This window comes from Eleutherodactylus coqui, chromosome 8 (assembly GCF_035609145.1).
Source record: "Eleutherodactylus coqui strain aEleCoq1 chromosome 8, aEleCoq1.hap1, whole genome shotgun sequence".
Classification (NCBI taxonomy): Eukaryota; Metazoa; Chordata; class Amphibia; order Anura; family Eleutherodactylidae; genus Eleutherodactylus; species Eleutherodactylus coqui.
The window spans coordinates 157621117-157642387 of NC_089844.1; the positions used below are offsets into that span (position 1 = coordinate 157621117).

At 47.9% G+C, this 21271-nt stretch overlaps 2 protein-coding genes across 4 annotated transcripts in view; one reads left to right on the top strand and one right to left on the bottom strand.

Moving 5' to 3' along the window:
• Positions 1 to 3916: 3916 nt before the first annotated feature.
• On the top strand, positions 3917 to 6269 carry LOC136577054 (UBA-like domain-containing protein 1). Of its 2 annotated transcripts, none has more exons than XM_066576755.1 (4): positions 3917 to 3977; positions 4172 to 4361; positions 4696 to 4755; positions 5555 to 6269. In XM_066576755.1, the coding sequence occupies exons 2-4, from the start codon at positions 4242 to 4244 to the stop codon at positions 5819 to 5821; spliced, it is 447 nt and encodes a 148-aa protein (XP_066432852.1). In that variant the 5' UTR covers positions 3917 to 3977; positions 4172 to 4241; the 3' UTR covers positions 5822 to 6269. The 2 variants fall into 2 exon arrangements, with proteins under 2 accessions (XP_066432852.1, XP_066432853.1); XM_066576756.1 differs by lacking the exon at positions 3917 to 3977 and adding an exon at positions 3984 to 4005.
• The window catches only part of C8H16orf96 (chromosome 8 C16orf96 homolog), a 32261-nt gene continuing 17230 nt past the window's right edge, over positions 6241 to 21271 (bottom strand). The window contains exons 10-17 of one of the 2 annotated variants that reach the window (XM_066576753.1): positions 13144 to 13308; positions 11234 to 11352; positions 10022 to 10084; positions 9836 to 9907; positions 7671 to 7821; positions 7442 to 7535; positions 7269 to 7358; positions 6241 to 6898 (exon numbers count right to left, since the gene is read on the bottom strand). In XM_066576753.1, coding sequence (XP_066432850.1) covers positions 6762 to 6898; positions 7269 to 7358; positions 7442 to 7535; positions 7671 to 7821; positions 9836 to 9907; positions 10022 to 10084; positions 11234 to 11352; positions 13144 to 13308 — 891 coding nt within the window. In that variant the 3' untranslated portion in view covers positions 6241 to 6761. Of the gene's footprint in view, positions 6899 to 7268; positions 7362 to 7441; positions 7536 to 7670; positions 7822 to 9835; positions 9908 to 10021; positions 10085 to 11233; positions 11353 to 13143; positions 13309 to 21271 lie in introns of both variants that reach the window. The other variant, XM_066576752.1, reaches the window with a different exon arrangement.

Sequence of the window (21271 nt, forward strand, 5' to 3'; positions counted from 1 at the left end):
GTACATACATTACTTATCCTGTACTGATCCTGAGTTACATCCTGTACTATACTCCAGAGCTGCACTCACTATTCTGCTGGTGGACTCACTGTGTACATACATTACTTATCCTGTACTGATCCTGAGTTACATTCTGTATTATACTCCAGAGCTGCACTCACTATTCTGCTGGTGGAGTCACTGTATACATACATTACTTATCCTGCACTAATTCTGCGTTATATCCTGTATTATGCTCCAGAGCTGCACTCACTGTTCTGCTGGTGGAGTCAATGTGTACATACATTACTGATCCTGAGTTACATCCTGTACTATACTCCAGAGCTGCACTCACTATTCTGCTGGTGGAGTCACTGTATACATACATTATTTATCCTGTACTGATCCTGAGTTACATCCAGTATTATACCCCAGAGCTGCACTCACTATTCTGCTGCAGTTACTGTGTACATACATTACTTATCCTGTACTGATCCTGAGTCACATCCTGTATTATACCCCAGAGCTGCCCTCACTATTCTGCTGGTGGAGTCACTGTGTACATACATTACTGATCCTGAGTTACATCCTGTATTATACCCCAGAGCTGCACTCACTATTCTGCTGCAGTTACTGTGTACATACATTACTCATCATGTACTGATCCAGAGTTACATCCTGTATTATACTGCAGAGCTGCACTCACTATTCTGCTGGTGCAGTCACTGTGTACATACATTACGTATTCTGTACTGATCCTGAGTCACATCCTGTATTATACTGCAGAGCTGCACTCACTATTCTGCTGGTAGAGTCACTGTGTACATACATTACTTATCCTGTACTGGTCCTGAGTTACAACCTATATTATACTCCAGAGCTGCACTCACTATTCTGCTGGTAGAGTCACTGTGTACATAGATTACTTATCCTGTACTGGTCCTGAGTTACAACCTATATTATACTCCAGAGCTGCACTCACTATTCTGCTGGTGGAGTCACTGTGTACATACATTACTTATCCTGTACTGGTCCTGAGTTACAACCTATATTATACTCCAGAGCTGCACTCACTATTCTGCTGGCGGAGTCACTGTGTACATACATTACTTATCCTGTACTGATCATGAGTTACATCCTGTATTATACTCCAGAGCTGCACTCACTATTCTGCTGGTGGAGTCACTGTGTACATACATTACTTATCCTCTACTGATCCTGAGTTACATGCTGTATTATACTCCAGAGCTGCACTCACTGTTCTGCTGGTAGAGTCACTGTGTACATACATTACTTATCCTGTACTGATCCTGGGTTATATCCTGTATTATACTCCAGAGCTGCACTCACTATTCTGCTGGTGGAGTCACTGTGTACATACATTACTTATCCTGTACTGATCCTGAGTTACATCCTGTATTATACTGCAGAGCTGCACTCACTATTCTGCTGGTGGAGTAACTGTGTACATACATTACTTATCCTGTACTGATCCTGAGTTACATGCTATATTATACTCCAGAGCTGCACTCACTATTCTGCTGGTTGAGTCACTGTGTACATACATTACTAATTCAGTATGATACTCCAGAGCTGCACTCTGTACAGTCATGTGATGCAAATAAATGTACCTAGCTCCTCCTTGTGACTTATACTTGCTGGGGTTTTCTTTCTACCAGCCTGCTGACTGTTTCCCATACTATTATATGAGTTACATCCCTGCAGCGGTGGTTGTCTGTTGCAGATTTTACAGGTCTCCACTTATACCGGCAGCAGCTCCAAGGAGGCCACAGGGGGCGCTGACAGCCTCCTAAGCGACTTAATGACGTCATCACCAACCCAGGAAACCCTCCACAGCCCGAGCTGTTCATCACCCGCAGGCCACGCCCACAGTGCCGAGTCCTCCTCTGCTATTGGTGAGCGGGATGTTTACCTTATATGGTCTGACACTGCCACAGCTAACGCTGCTATTAGCTGAGAGCTGAGGCCACATGATGAGCTCACTATACAAACAAAGCAGAGCATGCCGGGAGATGTAGTTCCTGGTGAGTGGAACATGTGCTGCTAGTCAGGCGTGTGATGCTGCAAGTCCGCGAGCTTTTCCCCTTGTACAGTACACGTTGTTGGGTGCTGCCCCGCGCCGTGTGCCGGCTGTCCTCCGCTGCGGCCTGCGGGATGTCTGTGCTGAGCCGGCAATATCACCGTGTTCTGTCTGTCTGCACTAGTGGCTGTTGGGCTGCACAATACAACTTCCCACTGGTCCCCTGTTGGGATGCACAATGCAACTTTCCACCGATCCCCTGCAGGGGTGCACAGTACAACTTCTCATTGATCCCCTGTTTGGCTGCAGAATACAACTTCCCACCATTTCCCTGTTGGGCTGCACAGTACAACTTCCCACCATTTCCCTGTTGGGCTGCACAGTACAACTTCCCAGCGGTCCCCTGTTGGGCTTCACAGTACAACTCCCCATTGGTCCCCTGTTGGGGAGCACAGTACAACTTCCCACCGGTTTCCTTTTGGGATGCACCATATAACTTTCCACCAGTCTCCTGTTGGAATGCACAGTACAACTTCCCACCAGTCCTCTGTTAAGATGCACAGTGTAACTTACCACCGAGCACCTGTTGGGCTGCACAGTACAACTTCCCATTGATCCCCTGTTGGGCTGCACTATGTAACTTCCCATTGATCCCTTGTTGGGCTGCAACATGTAACTTCCCATTGATCCCCTGTTGGGCTGCACAGTATAACTCCCCATTGATCCCCTGTTGGGCTGCACTATGTAACTTCCCATTGATCCCTTGTTGGGCTGCACCATGTAACTTCCCATTGATCCCTTGTTGGGCTGCACTGTACAACTTCCCATCGGTCCCCTGTTGGGCTGCACAGTATAACTCCCCATCGGTCCCCTGTTGGGCTGCACAGTATAACTCCCCATCGGTCCCCTGTTGGGCTGCACAGTATAACTCCCCATCGTCCCCTGTTGGGCTGCACAGTATAACTCCCCATCGTCCCCTGTTGGGCTGCACAGTATAACTCCCCATTGATCCCCTGTTGGGCTGCACCATGTAACTTCCCATTGATCCCCTGTTGGGCTGCACCATGTAACTTCCCATTGATCCCTTGTTGGGCTGCACTGTACAACTTCCCATCGGTCCCCTGTTGGGCTGCACAGTATAACTTCCCATCGGTCCCCTGTTGGGATGCACTGTACAACTTCCCATCGGTCCCCTGTTGGGCTGCACAGTATAACTTCCCATCAGTCCCCTGTTGGGCTGCACTGTACAACTTCTCGCACCCCAATGGGTGTATGTACTTGTGTTTATGCTGTTAGATGTCCTCAGCACAATATGGCACCGCTGCTGTTAAACTGCACAGTACAACTTCTCACAGGATCCCCCCTTATAGGTTCAGGGGTGTGCAGAAATCTGGAAGCACTGTGCGAAGTGCATGCCCTAAATTACCGGGGCTCATAAATCATACTTCAATAAGACCTGTAGAGACCGATATCAAGTGGAGGTAATATGACACAGATGCTGCGGGGCAGAGGTGAAGATCTACCCCGAGCAAGAAGATCCCATTGGTTGGGGGTTAGAGCTACTAAGCTGCTTTTACCAGCCGGCTCCCAAAACTCACCCGAGCAGGGCAAGAGGTGAGGTAAAGACAAATTTGGCAGCAAAGCTCTCAGCCAAGCAGGGGTCAAAAGCAGCTCAGTGCTACTGATTAAATGCCATGCATTTCGTACTGTTTCCATATTTTTGTCCTCCCCTGTATTTGTTTCTGTGCTCGCACAGTATGGCAGTACCGATGTCACTATATACAGCACAGTACAACTTCTCCGCCATCGGGCAGTAACACCCCTTGGTGGAGCGTCTCCCTTCCTCGCCTGCTGGGACTGCAGAGGAGCAGTGGGATAAAACTACAACTCCCATGATGCATTGCTGGCCCCGCCTCCTCTGGGCAGGATCCGGCTGATGGGCAGCAGTTGGGAGGCAGTGAGTGTGTGATGTTGTGTTTATAAATGTATGTAACCCGGCTGTACGGGAGTGTGCGCAGCCTTGTATGTCTTCCCCCCTCTACGTGAGCCCTGTGTACCCGGGGCGTTGGCGCTGCTGCCCCGTGTGCCACCCTTCATGCCACCCTAGATGTAGCATTGATCTGATTTTGTTTCTTCTTTCTCGTGTTGCAGAGTGGAATAGTGACCGTGACTCCGGTGGCGAATAGTGACCCGTGATCGGTCGCGCTGTGACGCCGTCGGGATGTCCGGGGACATTGAGCAGTTGAAGCAGCAGCTATTGGTGTCCCAGTTTGTGCTGGCGGCCGGATGTGCCACGGACCAGGCCGAGCAGCTGCTACGGGCAGCACACTGGCAGTATGAGGTGAGGGCGGCCGCTGCCCCGTTTGACCCCCTACGACATATCGGCTCTTGGGGAAACTACAACTCCCAGCATGCACTGAGCTGTAAATTCATATCTAGCCGCTTTCCGTATCTGACAACCAACATGGCCACCGCTACCACAAGGGTTGTTGTCTAACTTTCCCAGAACAGAGCAAATTTGGTGTTCGGGAGCCTGGGAAAGCTGGGTGATGCGCTAGAGGCCAGGATCATGGCCACCCAGCTTTCCCAGAAGATCCGGAAGAGCTGAATAAATTTAAAGTGACGCTACGCGTTATTTTCATGTGACCGTTTTCCCGCTTGTCCCCTCCCTACAGACTGCTCTCAGCGCCTTCTTCCAGGAGACGAACCACCCGTATATACCGCATCACCAGGTGGTAAGTTGGGGTAACGGGGTGTTGCGACAGGCTGGGGTTTAACCCGTTCCTCCTGCCTTCTCAGCCATTGGACTTGTGAATGCAGCTCTGGAGGTGACTGGAGCAGGGAGGTCATGTAACTCCAGATCAGTATTTACAAAGTTGCTCAACATCCGGCGCAGGATCAGCTGTATATAGAGAAAGCCTTAACGCTGAATACCAAGTACTTCAGTTCCTCACCCTTCTCTGCTTGCTGTCAATGAATGAAGCTCTACTTGTTTATAGTTACATACTTCTCACAGCGGAGGGTTTGTTGCAGTTGTACCCAGTCTAGACAAACCTCCATGAGCTGAATAGCCGGGACATCAGGCGATACATGTAAGGTTGGGTTTACTACATGTTCTCCATCCATAGGTGCTTAATGTGTCCTTAGGGCCCCGTAGTCAGATCAAGGTCGACAGCGCCTCCCGCTGGTGCGTATATGTCGGGACGGGACAGATTTTCAGCCTCTGGTTGTAAACTAGAATGCTCCCTGTTCGTTGACAGCAAGCAGAGGGATGGAATCAAATAAGAAAGAAAAGGCTGTATGAGATAGCCCAGTTATCTGCAACCTGGGGCTTTTGGGCTGTTGTGAAACTACAACTCCCAGCATGCTTTGGCAGCTGCATACTATAATGGCACGCTGGGAGTTGCGGTTTCACAGCCACCCGGTAAGTTCCAGTTTGCAGACCACTAGTATTGTCTTACATTGACCCATAATGTGGGCATCTGCTGTGCCCATCACCACATCACTGCTCGTTCTGTTCTCCTTTCTTCTTAGATGGGGACTCCTGCCAACACTCCAGCGACCCCTCCTAACTTCCCCGATGCACTCACCATGTTTTCCCGTCTTAAAGCCTCGGAAAGCGGATACCTCTCTTCCTTGGCCACATCGCCACCGCTCCAGCAAGGAGGTAGCAGCAGCCATTTTCCCCAAGACCCCAGGTGCCAGCAGCCGGGCATGGGCATGACCTTCCCCGGAGGGGCACAGCACTCTAACAACCCCAGAGGTGCGGACGTGAACCCAGCAGCCGAAGCCGAGAGATGAGGCGCCAGGGACCGCCGGAAACCATGAAGGAGGCAGGTTGGGGCGTGTAGACTTCATTCAGCCGCGTGAACTGCCACAGACCTTGAGAGTATTGCTCCGTAGAGGCGGCAGGGAGCTCACCTTAGCAATACAACTGGCAGCGCTCTACCTTCTGACACTCTATTACCTCACTTGCCTGCAGAGCATTTTGCACCGCTCCATCCACCGGCCTCCGCTAGAGAGACGCTCTGCATGATAGAGGGCAGAGCCGCCCGGACGTCAGCCATACCTCATGCCGCACTGTATGCTGGTGCAGAGCGTCCGCAGGCCTCGCACCCTCCTGCGGGGCTCACGGTGTAGGGGTGTTGTGTGTTTTTTGGATGTCATTTAACCCTTTGATGTCATTTAATACAGACGTTCCTGTAGCGGTTTTACGAGTAGACGACAATAAATCCTTTAATCTTTTGCACATGGTGACCCGTCGCCCCGATCTGTCGTCTGTCCGAGGAATCTACACGGCCGTCTAGTGTAAATGTGCCACTTCTAGGCCGAGATACGAGGAATGACCCAAAGCCTGAGGCTGCACTACTGAGACGCTGACGGCAACACCCATAGATCATCAGTGTCCGGCCCGCTTCATCTAGATGGTCGTATCTCTCCCTAGAAGTGAGATATGGAATTGCCGTCCTCACATTGTGTCCGGTTAACGTGTAACCGCGGACGGCCCGAGTTGGCGAGACAGGCTGCGACAGAGGAGACTGACGGCATCTGCCCGCCCGTACAGGACCCGCTCCTGTGTCCGATGAATAGTACATATTTATTATACGGCAGGTGACGAATCTTAGGCTTATGCTATACATGAGAGAGAATAACAGCTGCAGTGATAAAGTCCTGGGGGGGGGAGACCAGCGGGGGGCAACAGGGGCCGCATTGGGGGTAATGGTCTCTGAAGGCCCGTAGGTCAGACCGACTGCTCCTCACCGTTGATTGGTTGCTGCAGAAGGTCTGTGGGCACATGAAACGTGGGCTGTGTGACGTCCGTGGTCGATGGCGCTTGGAATGCGGTGCGGGACGACAGCGCGGAGTGACTGGGAGGTCCTGTGAGGGGAGGGAGGTAGGTTAAAATCACGTATCTGCCCTCTCAATGGGTTCTATTCACTGCATGTTGCGCGCCCGTGTGACACCGGCCTGAAACTGCTATTCGATGAGCGCCAGCAATTTTGGTTTTCGCAACAATTGCAGGGTCACACCTACTAACCTAGGTGCAGCTTGGCAATTGGCGCTATTATACGCCATTAACGAGTACTTAATGGCTCTAATTGACAGGCTGCACTCGCAGGTTCAGCCTGGCAGTTGTCAGGAAAGTGCCAGCGGCAGTCGTTGGCACTTGTGTAATAGTACCCTAAGGGTTCATTCACACGGGCATAAGCCTTTTTACGCATTGTTTTTACACGCTTGTATGCCTTACGTGAGGTGGGGGCGCTGTTGTTCCTGTAGTGGGGGTTGGCAGAGCGCGCTCTTTCCATTGTAAACCTGTATGGCGGCTGTGGGGTCTTTACTGCTGAGGAGAAGAGATGCGTCAATCCAGAATCAATGAGGCAAAGGAGGAAAAATAGGTTGGGCTGCAGAGCTGACACTCACCGGACGTCTCCCTCTCGGGAATGTAAGCCACGCAGCTCTTGTCCATCCGTCCTTTGTACATTACTCCGTCAATCCCCATCAGGTCAAACTCTGACTGTGAGACATCGGGCGAAAGAAATATATCTTTTGTTGTATTTTTATTTTTTTTGTTAACCCATTGTTGCCTGTGTATGCAGCACTATGGATGGACAGATAAATGGAGAATCACACTAATGTCCTCCGCACTTACGTTCTTGTACTGGACTTGTCCAGGGTCTCCGTATGGGTAGACTGTGGTGAGGTTTTGGTTGCGGGATGCCTTTCGCTGGATCGAGCAGGCTGTGTGGGGTCTTGGGGACTCGCTGTACTGGAACTCGGTGTCAGTCATGTGTGGGGGATCTCTGAAAAGAAAAGCCCACATGAATACAGAGTGAATCGGCGCAGTGTATATTGTGTGCTCTAATCTGGGCCTCTGTATGCCCTGAGGGTCCTGTATATACATGTAGGACAGATGCAGATAGACCCCCAAAGTGCAGAGTGTTTCTATTGATGTACGTGTTTCTAGCTCAAGATGTCGGTTCCCCCTCATTGTCTTCTGCCTGCAGGCTCTGGGGATTTAAATTCTCCTGGTGATGTAGAGCAATGTAGGGGTTACTGTAAGTATCTCTGGTGGTCCAGGGTAGTAAATAGGTTAATGTAAGCCTCCTAGGTGGCAGTAAAGGGGTTAATGTCAAAACACTTGGTGGTCTAGAGCAGGAAAATTATTAATGTAAGTGTTCATGGTGGGCTAGAGCAAGAAAGGGGTGAGTGTAAGCATCCGTGGAGGTCTAGGTCAGGGAAGGGGTTGATCCAACATATGTGGTAACCTACAGTAGTTTGGTATATTGGCCAGGTGGCAAAACTAAGCTTCCATCAGAGGTATGGTCATACAAGCAGTGCTGTATATAGGTAGATTTGGCATTCTGGAGTCTTTTAAGAGCTTATTCATACAGATGTATATTTGGAAGAAAATGGACCAGCAGGATGCACGGATTTGAACCGAATTAATTGCAGAAAACAACAAGAAGAGGATCCGGCATTCATAAATCATGGCTTTATTGAGATCTATGGACATACAGTGGCGCGACAATCTGACGTGTTTCAAGCTGTCATAGCATAAGAACGGGGTGCGCCAAATGGGGCATCCAGGAATGTTTTTGTGCATTTTTTTTAACTTGCATACTGGTAATTTTTAATCTCCCCATGCTGCAGGCATTGAGTGGGTCAGTCGTCCCATTGGGGAAGGTGACCACCATCAGAAATTACCTAATAGAGAAACATGCTGGACTTTTGGGATGAAAACCAGCACCACCCTTGGCTTAAATAAGAGATCTGACTTGATTTGGACTACTGAGGGTTAACTGCTAGGTGTTCTCTCTCCCTTTTTTTTTTTCTGCTTGGTCACATGATTACTTTTTTGTTTGTTTATTGGTTGTTTCTTTTTAAACGGAGCGGGTGCGCCATGTTCTTATGCTGTGACTAGGAGCTGCTGTCACAGCTTGAAACGCGTAAGCTTGTCACACCATTGTATGTCCTTCCGGCTGGGATTTTAATGTCTCAATAAAGCCGTGATTTTTCTGGATGCTGGATCCTCTTCTTGCCATCTTCTGGATGTTTGGGCAGTGGATTGTCTGTGTGCTCCATGGGCTTTAACAATGCTGTCAGCTATTGAAATGGCCAATTCGTTTCATGCCTTCAAAATGTTCTCGTTCCCTATACAAATGCGCAGGAAAGTAGAAGAAACTGCTTTTTTTTATGTTTGCAACAGCGCAAAACACGTGGCTGCGAATGAACCCATTGAAATCAATGAACTATATTCACTACATATTGTGTACACAAATACAGTGGTGGGAATCCGGCCTAAGGGTGCGTTCACGTGGGCGATGAAATCGCGTGAGTCTGTGTGTTCCGAAATGCCCAATAATAGAATCCATTGTTTCCAGTGGGTCTATTTACGCGGGCGCTGCTGCCAGACGGAAGAATCACAGCATCTACTATTATTGTATCTGTGTCGCAGGAGAACATGTAGCTGTGTGATTTATGCCCGTACGTCGCACACCACACGGACGGAGTGCCCATGCCTACATTCACACGGGCGCGCGCGATATCGCACTTGGCAACATGATTTTTAATTAAAAATCGCATCACTTCGGTGAAATTGTGCTCTTCACGCACGTGAAAAAAATCGCAAGTGTTTCTCATAGGCTTGAATGGGAAAAAAAATCGCATCACCCTCACACGCTCAATGCACGGTATGCGAGGGCCATGACATTTTTTTACCAAGGTCCCACAGGAATGGAAAGTTATTACAGCCCCGCCCCTTTAATAATGTAACAGTATTATGATGTTTTATATCGCCGCCCGACACGCACATACCCAACATTCTTGCCATAGTCTCCACTGTTGGCGGTGGTCCGGGACATCAGAGAACGAACGGTGACGAGGTGCCTGCAAACGGGAGAGGCAGGAAAATGTGATTGGGTTTCCCACTTTTTTTTCAGCTGCCGTCTGAGGAAGAGATGTTAGATGGCGGTTGGATGCGGAATCGGTGTATGTACTCACGGTCCGGTGGCCATGCTTACAGGACGGTCACAAGAAAGGCACTTGACTCTCTCATACAGCTTCCTGCGGATAAGAGAAGTCTGATCAGAAAATGAGGACATGAGATTTTCTTCTCTTCCTGCCTTTCTCCTGTCCCCCGGTGGAGTTCTTCTTCCCTCTCGGTTTACTTAATCTTATAGCATAAGGCTGGCTTCACACGGGCGAATTTGCATGCGCAAAACTTGTGTATTCGTGCACTAAAGGTCCCCATAGACGTCAATGGAGGTGCCCACGTGTGCGCAATACACAAGGAGATGCGTGAAACACTGCGTAATTCCGCTGGAAAAAGAACACATCTCGGACTAATAAAGACTAATTAGCCATTTAAATCGGAGTGTTTTTGTTTTCCGTGGGCAAAGGAACATGCCTTGTGGGCACAAAAAGTACAGTAAAATATGCCAATGCGTGCACAAAAACACATTCCGCAAAAATGCAGCATTCGGGCATACGTAAATACGCATGCACTCATGTGAAGCCGGCCTAATGCTGATCTACGCCTTGGGCTGCTCCGTATGTGAAGTATCTTGATATAGGTATCTTTATCTTCCAACATGGTAGCAGGTGCTGGGCGTTGTCATCAAAATTTGTTCAAACTACCACAAATGAGCAATAGTCATTGCGGCGTGTAAACGCGGGCATCGTGCACTTTTCGTCTGAACAATGATTTTTAGGTGAGCTTAAAATCCATCATTCAGCCGCAGAGAGATAAGGAATCTCTCAACAGACGGCATGCTGTGTTCTCCGCGGGAGTTAGGAGATTACATTGTATTCTGCCAGCAGCGCTTGTGAGAACAATGTAGTTGTGTGCAGAGCTAAAACCACATGCTGGGCTCTGCAAACAGCTCCTGAAGGCCCTTTTACACACAAAAGATCACTGAAACTTTCAATCGTTTGATAGATTACCTTTGCGTGTAAATGGGCCATTAGTCTTCACTGTCATTCTGGAATTTTATTCAAGAACCCAGACGATCAGGTTCAATAGAGTGACAGGCACGTCCGCCATTGGAGAGCGCTGCAGTCTAAGGGATCGTGGGAGGACACAGAAGAAGGTGACTATAATGTTACTTTATGTAAGCTTTGTCCTAACACCATCCTACATTAATAGGGGGCAGTACTAGAATATGGTGGTTACAGGTGTCCTCTGTTCGCTCCCTGTGTACACACACCACTCACTTCCTGGAGCCTGCCGCCCCATCTTGATCAAAGACTTGGGTAGAGTTGAGATGCTTCTTAAGGAACTTCCAAAGATCTTCCAGGTCTTTGTGAATGGAGTCCAAATCTGAGCGACTCAACTAGAAGGGACAAAAAGATACAGAAGCAAAAGCCTTGGATCACACAGGACATGGCAGACACAATGTCCTGATCCGAGGGGAATGGAGACAAGCGGGGGTGGGAAGAGCAGGCTTCCCAGCAGCACAGATTATTTCAGGGTCAGGGCACACCTCCGACTCTTCAACAGCGAGAAGAGCAATAATGCTGCGCTTCCAATAAACAATTACCGTTCAGAAAATCGCTCAAACGTGTGAAACTGAACTGAATGATGAAGGGGAATCGTGCGGTTCTCACTCGTCGCTCAGCTTCAGCCGGCATAAAAACCGTTGCCGGCTCATGCCCTCGTCAGACAGTTGTAACACGCTGAGCGAGAATGAACGGTTCTCAACTATCATCGTGCAGTCTAAACAGGCTGCACAAGTGGGAGCAAGCTGGTGATGATGTCACCAGCTTAATGATGTCACCAGCTCGTGTAAAGGAGAACCAGGCTCTTCTCCTTATGTGTAATAGAAGCGTTACACTTGTCAAACTGCGGCAATTTTTTTCTTTAGGCCATGTTCCTTTTAAGTTAAGTCACACCTTTTGCATCCCCTCACAGTAAAAGTGCCGCATAGTGACACCCTCACAGTAATAGTGGCTCTTGGTGACCCCCTCACAGCAATAGTACCCCTTGGTGTACCCTTCACAGTAACAGCGCCTCTTAGTGTTCCCCTTACAGTAATAGTGCACCCTACTGCCCGTCTAACAGTAATAGTGCCCCTTAGTGAACCCCTTACAGTAATTATGCCACTTAGTGATGCCCTCACAGTAATAGTGTCCCTTAGTGTCCCCTCACAATAATAGCACACTTAGTGGCTCAGTAATAGTCCCTTAGTGACCTCCTCATAGTTCTCAGTTTCACCCACCCTGTAATAATGCCCCTTAGTGACTCCTCAGTATTAATGCCTCCTTTTATGCAGTCAAATTTTAAAAACTGCCTATACTCACTTCTTGCACTCCCCCCTGCCAATCGGTCTGCACCGGTCTGGTCTCCGACTCACTTTTAGGTAGCGCAATTGTGTGATCACAGTGAACAATCCCCAGCCTCAGTGTTAGTATGGCTGAGGTCAGTGATCGTCACATGAGTGCGTTACCTGGAAGTGAGTGGGGGACCAAGCAGCGGGAGGAAGAAAACTGCGAATATCACTTCTTTTTTTTTTTTCATTTACTCCACTCCTTGCGGGACTTGTCTCCTGCCTACAGAGGCAGTGGGACAGCTCCCAAAATCTGGGACTGTCCGACTGAATCTGGGACAGTTAGAGCAGGAGGAGTGCTGTGATCTCGTGGGGCGCGGTGTCCCATCTACTGGTATGATGATGTTACTGAGGACAGAATTGGGTGTGACAGTCTTGACTTGGGAAGGGGAATGGAGACAAGTGCATGCTCACAGGGTCCAGCGATAGAAGACCAACATGCCAACGTGTGGTTTCTGATGACCTCATCGGGATTGCTCTTACAGTGTTTTGTTTTGCATGGATGATGGATTCCATGTTAGCCGGTCACGTATCTCCTGCTTCCACATGACAGCACAACACTGAGTGCGTCTCCTAGTGATGTCGATTGCTCAACTACATGCAGGAACAAAGGTCTCTCAGTAACAGTCACTGAGGTTAGGGAAAGTTTATTAAAAGGGGCGGCTTGCTGACATCATAACTGTTGTAAGCCTTTATCTCCCACAATGCACCACTGAAACTGCACCACATCCAATCACAGGCCGGTATTATCAAGCCCCTACATTGTGTTGTCTATATATGTGCATACGTGTATGTTACCTTGGCCTCCAGTCCAGCCAGCAGCTTGGCCAACATGTTTCGCCACTCAGACTCTTGTGCTGCCAGTTTCTTGATCATATCCTCGAGTACAGCATTGACCCCACCGATGGCGGCCTCCAGCTCAGCATGACCCACCTTGGTTGCCAGCGCCCGTTTGTCTGCTTTCTGCAAATAATATACAGGAAAAGACGTCTACACTGCTGGCGATCCTAAACAACCATAGAAACCTCTGTCCATGTATTACAAGAGATTACTTCCCGTTTCTGGGGACAGTGACCAGAGTCGGCCATATTGGCTGTCATTTAGTCACTCAGAGGCTCCTCCCTCTCACAGAAAATCTACCAGGAGAGCAATCGGCTGTGTAGAATGTAAGGCCAATGGGACACTTTGGAGCAGGGCCACATGGGCGATAAGTGGGCAATATGGTTGGTTTTTCTGTCTATGGAGAGGACATTTCAGGGCACCCCCTCGTACCCTTGCGGGGAAGGTTGGTGACCCGGAACCAAAAGTAGATGGCCTCTGCACAGGACGTGCTGGAGGTTGATCCACGAGAGGACAGAGGTGCTACTTCCCACCACCGCTGGCCACAAGAAGGTTGTGCAGCAGTCAGTCTCTGCCCGCTGTGCTATTTCTTCCCCTGTAGCTAGTAATCGTGAACGAGATACTAGATATTGTAACTTTGAACAAAGTTTTGATGCAGGAACCTCGGGGCTAGTGTATCAGCTAATGTGTCCAGTGAGCCAGTGCTGGCTAATGGGGGTCGGGTCCAGCCAGTTTAGAGAGGGGAGCAGGTATCGGGTGGGCATGAAGGGGGCACTGACGTGTGAGCCGTCCTCTCGGGAGTTCGCCTCCCTCAGAGTGGTGAATTTGTGGAATTGCTGTCCTCATCGCCATCAGCGAAGGAGTTCGATGACCAGGAAGACGAGCGCAGGAGAGCTGCTGTGAATGCTGTTAATAATTGGCTACAAGCCTTCTGTATATTTGCTGCTGTTTTGTCTGAACGTTCACAAGTCCCTGCTTCTGGGTTATTTCAACATATTGACATAATTTTAGAAGCTTATCGTAATTTTGGCGGTCTTTCTTGGTATTCGTATGATGAAATGTTTTGCCCAAACTTAGCAGTTTATCCTAACGTTAAATGGGGTGTGAAGGACGTCTGCCTCGGGTTGACCTTAATGCTCCCTCACAGGCCGACGGCTAATTTAAAGTCTCAGGCTTCTGGCAGTACTTGGCCTGGCTTTTGTAGAGGCGTCTGCTTGACCTTGGATGAAGACCAATGTAAGTGGTTACATTGGGCGGAAAGTGGATGGACCCCATTATAATCAGTAGGGTCCGTCCGGCGCTGTTCGGTTCCATCCCGAATGGATCAAGAAGAAGGAACCTTGGGCACAGATGTAAAGCCACCTTAATTCTTATTTTAGGTGAAGCAGTTAGGTGAAGGCTATGAATGCAAGGTGTCGGGGCCGGATCGTCGGTCTCCTATTTCATTTAAGCTACTAGGTGAATTAGTATCTGTCTTGCTTCAGAGCTGCTTTTCAGAGTACGAAACGTTGTTGTTTCGTTGTGCCTTTATATTGGCCTTTTTCGGTGTGCTTCACATTGTGAGTTAGTGTCTGGGTCCAAGGTTTCTTTGTCCCCTCTATTACTATAAATTGTGTGTTTCAGGAAGGTTTTGTTACATTATTGCTGCGTCAATCCAAAATGGAAAGGTTGGGTCAAGGTGTTTGGATTCGAGTTAACAGTTTGGTTAATTCCATCCAGTGTGCTACTTGTGCAATGCATGCGGTCCTTGATCAGCTGGTCGAGGGTGCTTACTGTTGCGTAAAATGCATGCTCATCGCACATTTAGAAGCCAAAATTCTGGATCTAAATGAGCGACTGGCAACATTGAGATCCATTGACATGGAAGGGAGTTTGCTGCTCACTGAGCACTCGCTGGGGTAGAGGTGGGGGAGTGGACGGTAGTACGGAAGAGCAAGGAGAACAGGCAGCTAGCTGGGTAATAGTTAGAAGGAGGGTTAGAGGGAAGAGAACCAAGAAGGCTGGTCCTGAATTGGCACAACCCAACAAGTTTGCAAAGTTGGCAGATGATGGGGATGCCATTACAGAGCCAGCACCACTGCAGCACGACATGTCCTCTGAACGCCAGCGAGATGACTGCTCCACTGAGAAGAGGACGGGGAGTGCAGGGCAGGCTGGATGGGTCCTAGTGGTTGGGGATTCAATTATAAGGGGGACAGAGGACAGATAGGGCAATCTGCCATAAAGACCGGGATCGTCGAACGGTGTGTTGTCTTCCTGGCGCTCGAGTTAGACACATCACGGATAAGATTGACAGATTACGGGGAGGGGCTGGTGAGGATCTAGCAGTCATGGTACACATTGGCACCAATGAACATAGTAGACGTCAATGGAGGGCCCTCAAAATCGATTTCAGGGACCTAGGATCCAAGCTTAGGGCGAGGACCTCCAAGTCAGTTTTCTCGGAAATACTACCTGCACCACAAGTCATACTAGAAAGGCAGCAGGATCTTAGGAAGGTAAACAAGTGGCTCCAGAGTTGGTGTAAGGAGGGGTTCGGGTTCCTGGAGAACTAGGCAGACTTCGCTGTCGGCTACAGGCTCTACCGTAGGGACGGGCTACATCTTAATGGAGAGGGTGCAGCTGTGCTGGGGGAGAAGATGGCTAGAAGGCTGTAGGAGTGTTTAAACTAGGGACTGGGGGGGGAGGGCAAAAAGAGAAACAGGGAGGTGGACAGTGTAGTTAGTGACCTGGGTCCAAGTAATGGAAAAGGGGGTCGAGCAGGGGATGGGGTTAGTACAGTTAGAACTGACAGAACAGACAATAGTAACATTAGTAGCAAAATGAATATAAAGAACAAAAATAACCGTATAAATTGTATGGCAATGAATGCAAGAAGTCTGATCGGTAAAGTGGGTGAGCTTGAAGTGAGAATGACTGATGAAAATTACAATATAGTAGGAATAACAAAAGCATGGCTTAATGATAAGTGCGATTGGGCGGTGAATTTACAGGGTTACAATCTCTTCAGAAGAGACCGAAGGAACCAGAAAGGAGGAGGAGTGTGTGTGTATGCTAAATAGAGATGAGCGAGCATGCTCATTTAAGGCTGATGCTCGAGCAAGCATCGGTGTTCTCGAGTAACTGAATACTCGTCCGAGCAGATACGGGAGGGAGAGAGAGAGATCTTTCACTCTCCCCCCAACGCTCCTCCCGCCACCCCTCCGCATTTGCTTGGAAGAGTATTCAGTTACTCGAGAAGACCGATGCTTGCTTGAGCATCAGCTTTAGACGAGAGTACTCGCTCATCTCTAATGTTAAATCCTACTTAATGCCGAAGCTACGAGAAGATATAGGTGCAGGACATAAACATGTGGAATCTCTGTGGGGAGAAATACAGGGGGAAAAAATAACAAAATCCTGATAGGAGTTTTCTATAGACCACCAAAAGCAACAGAAGAAACTGAAACCTTACTATTAGGGCAGATAGAAGAGGTGTCAAAGCGCAATAAAGTAATTATCATGGGGGACTTTAATTATCTGGATATAACATGGGAAGAGGAAACCTGCAAATCTCACAGGGGTGATAAGTTCTTGAGAACAATTAAGGATAACTACCTTACCCAACTTGTGCGGGAACCAACGAGAGGGGGGGCCATTCTGGACTTGGTACTAACTAACAAACCAGACATAATCACGGGGGGGTGCAGGTGCAGGGACACTTAGGAAATAGTGACCACAATGTAATTAATTTTAAGCTGTAATTTAACAAGAAGCTTTATCAGGGAGCGACGAAAAAACTAAACATTAGCAAAGCAAAATTTGATCAGCTCAGAACTACTATCGGGAACATTAATTGGGATAATGTCCCCAAAAATAACAGTACAGAGGACAAATGGGAAAAGTTTAAAAACATCCTAATTACCTCATGAGAGCAGTTCATTTCCTTTAAAAATAAAAGAACTACAAGTAGAAGGAAACATAGGTGGCTCAACAAGACTGTAAGGGGCGCAGTAGGTGAAAGAAAGAAAGCGTTTAAACTACTAAAACAAGAAGGCAGTGAAGAAGCGCTAAAATCATACAGGGAAAAAAATAAATCATGTAAAGAAAACTGCCAAGGAGGAGGCAGAGAGACTGATCGCCAAGGAAAGCAAAAATAACACTAAACTATTCTTCAATTATATACACAGTAAAAGGATTTGCACTGAGAGCACTAGTCCTTTAACAAATAATGTGGGAGAAACCATAGAAGATGATGGGGGGGAAGATGAATCTATTAAATAGCCTTTTTATCTAATGTATTCACGAATGAAAATGAAATGCCATGAGATGCAGGGGAATAAAACAAACCCCCACTAAATATTGCATGCCGAACACAGGAGGAAGTGCAGAGCCAGTTAAAGAGGATCAAAATTGATAAATCGCCAGGCCCAGATAAAATACACCCAAGGGTACTAAGGGAACTAAGTGACGTGATAACTAGACTGCTATTTCTTATATTTATGGACACTATTAAGACCAGAGTTGTGACACTGAATTGCCGTATTGCCAATGTAGTTCCAATATCCAAAAAGGGGTCCTGGTAACTACAGGCCAGTAAGTCTCACTTCAGTAATTGGAAAAATATTCAAGGGATTTTTGAGAGACGCCATCGATGAGCACCTCAAGAAGAACAAGGGAATAACTCCTCACCAGCATGGATTCATGAAGGGTCGATCATGTCAAACCAATCTGATCAGCTTCTACGATGAAGTAAGCTCTAGGCTGGACCTGGGAGAGTCTATTGATTTCGTATATCTGGATTTTTCTAAAGCATTTGACACCATGCAAAAATGTGTGTATCTGGATAAAGAACTGGCTCAGAGATAGAAAGCAGAGGGTGGTAGTAAATGGTTCGTACTCTGATTGGGCCACCGTTGCTAGCGGGGTGCCACCGGGCTCAGTATTAGGCCCCATTCTGTTCAATATATTTATCAATGACCTGATAGAGGGGCTGGACAGTAAAATATCAATATATGCAGATGATACAAAATTATACAATATAATCAATGCAACGGAGGACAATGTGTGACTACAAAAGAACCTAGATAAGCTGGGGGCTTGGGCAGAAAAATGGCAAATGAAGTTCAATGTTGATAAATGTAAGGGTTATGTACATGGGCAGGAGAAACGGATGTCACCAATATACACTTAATAGGGTACCGCTAGGGAAAAGTGATATGGAAAAAGACCTGGGGGTACTAGTGGACTGTAGACTAAACTGGAGTAACCAATGTCAGTCAGCTGCTGTAAAAGCAAATGAAGTCTTGGGGTGCATTAAAAGAGGTATAGGGACGGGAGTTGGGCCAAACATGATCTCATGGCTGAAGAGCCTATATTCCAACCCAACAGCCTCTGTCAGAGTGAATGGCCAGCTCTCCTCGCCATTTACGATTGGCAACGGTACTAGACAGGGTTGCCCACTGTCACCCCTGATTCTTGTCCTCTGTCTGGAACCGCTGTTGGGACATATCCGCGCTAACCCCGACATAAAGGGAATCAAGCTGTCTAACACAGAGCACAAGATTGCAGCATATGCGGATGATCTATTTTTTGTCGCAAACCCAAGAATATCCCTACCTAACTTGCTAGCAGAAATTAACCAATACTCTGCTATATCGAACTTTAAAATCAACTATAACAAGTCAGCGGCGCTCAACATATCACTACCACAGACCTTAGTATCTGAGTTCCGAGATTCTTTCCCTTTCGTATGGGCGCAGGACCACATACAATATCTTGGCATCAAGTTGACGCCCGAAACTGAGGGGTTATACGCGGCGAACTTTCCAACACTTCTAAGTAGAATAAGGCAAGACCTCAGCTTCTGGTCAAAGGGCCTTTTCTCATGGTTTGGTAGGGGGGCAATAATTAAAATGAATATCCTCCCAAGGGTGCTATACCTGCTTCAGGCCCTCCCCATACGAATCCCAAAACAGTTTTTCCAAAACCTGGACTCTCTGATGACCAAGTTTGTCTGGGCAGATAAACCTACCCGGATAGCAAGGAACACGCTCTCCAGACCAAAGAATGAGGGGGGGATAGGCCTCCCCAACTTTAAAAGATACTACCAAGCAGCACACTTAACACGTATTATTGACTGGCACAGACACTCAACAATTAAACAATGGGTAAACATAGAGCAACATCACACCCCCACACCACTTGTAGTGCTACCTTGGACGCAAGAGAAGGCCCCCTCAGAAATAACCCAACACCCCGCAATCGGCCCTACACTATCAGTAGCGGCGCAAATGTACCCCAGGGCGAACATATCACCTAAGCCATCCCCAATGTTCCCAATCCTGGGTAATCCCTCCTTCTCCCCAGGCGTAGAAGAGCGGGCTTTCAAAAGTTGGTTTTCGGAAGGAGTGTACCGAGCAGAACATTTCTTACAAGATGGCCAATGGCTATCGATGGGCGCCCTACTAGAAATGGCAGACAAAGCACAATTGACACTGTGGCAAACTCTCCAATTAAGACACTTCCTTTTATCTCTGCCCCGACCCAACACATTCACGCGTCCGAAAACACAATACGAATTCATCTGTAACGAAGAAGGTCCCTCCAGACATACGCTATCAAGGATATACAACATACTCAACACACAGTCGGAGGCGCCACCACCAGGTTACATACAGAAGTGGGAGACGGAACTCGGGATTACATTCTCCCCTGAAGAAAGGGAGAGAATATTCACAATCGCACATTCCTCATCAATCTCTAGCAAGATACAGGAATCAGGATTTAAGATTCTCTCGTGATGGTATAGGGTGCCCTCCTTCCTAAACGCAATATTTCCCTCGGTCTCACATCTATGTTGGAGATGTGGCACTGGACAAGGTACACTGCTGCACGTGTTCTGGGAATGTCCGGACCTGGCAGGCTTCTGGTCGGAGGTTTGGCGGATTACGTCAAAGTTTACAGACCGGTTGCTTCCAAGGGCCCCCGCTTTCTTTCTCCTGCACCATAGCGATATACCACTAGCAATATACAAAAACTCATTGACGTGCTACCTGGTGAGTGCAGCGAGATCTTGTATCCCCAGACTTTGGAGGCAGACAGCCCCGCCCACACTGGGCCTATGGCTTAGTACAGTGCCCGGATTATGGAGATGGAGGACCTTAGGGCGTCCCTCAAAGGGCGACAGGAGAAATTTAGGAAGACTTGGTCCCACTGGATAATGTTTCAGAGCTCGGAGGAATACCGGCAATTGCTACGCACGTAAGATACCGCACCCCCCACCACCACCACTACTCTTCCTCCCCCCTCCCCCCCCTCCTTAAATGTCAGGTTGTTCTCCTACTATGTTCAAGCTTAAATGACAGTTCTTGGACCATATGATGCTCTACACATAACAGTGAAGTGGGAAGTATCAATGGTTCAAGCACAACGCAGAAAATGTTCATTCTAGTTAATAGACCACAGATAAAGTAACAAGAGGCGGACGAGGTGTCCCCATGTTACCAGAACTTGGTTAGTTTAAGGGCGAGCACCCACTTGCGATTGCGTTTTCCGCGGGAAAAAAACGCAGCGTTTTCGCCACGTTTCCCACGATTTTTCCGCGCGTTTTTCGCGGCGTTTTTCGTGGCGTATTCGCGGCTTTTCCGTTAATTTCCATTGACATTCATGGGTGCATTAGGAGAAAAATAAGGACACATATGCAACTGACAGTTCCTATGTTAAAAACGCAAACGCAACGCAAAAAAAACGCCAGTGGACAGGAACACATGTTATCTCTATGCCTGTGCAGGAAAAACGCAAAACGCAAAACGCAGGTAAAAAAACGCCAGTGGGTGCTCGCCCTTAAGGTTGTAAAATGTTTAAAGAAAACGTTTTTCGTTGAATGAAACTGTGATAAACATGGAAATTGAAAATGACAAAATAAAGAATTTAAAAAAAAAAGAGGTATAGGGGCGAAGGACGAGAACATTATTCTTACATTATATAAGGCACTAGTCAGGCCTCACATGGAATACTGCGTACAATTCTGGACACCGGTGCTCAGGAAAGATGTTACAGTGCTGGAGGGCGTTCAAAGAAGAGCAACTAAACTAATACATGGAAT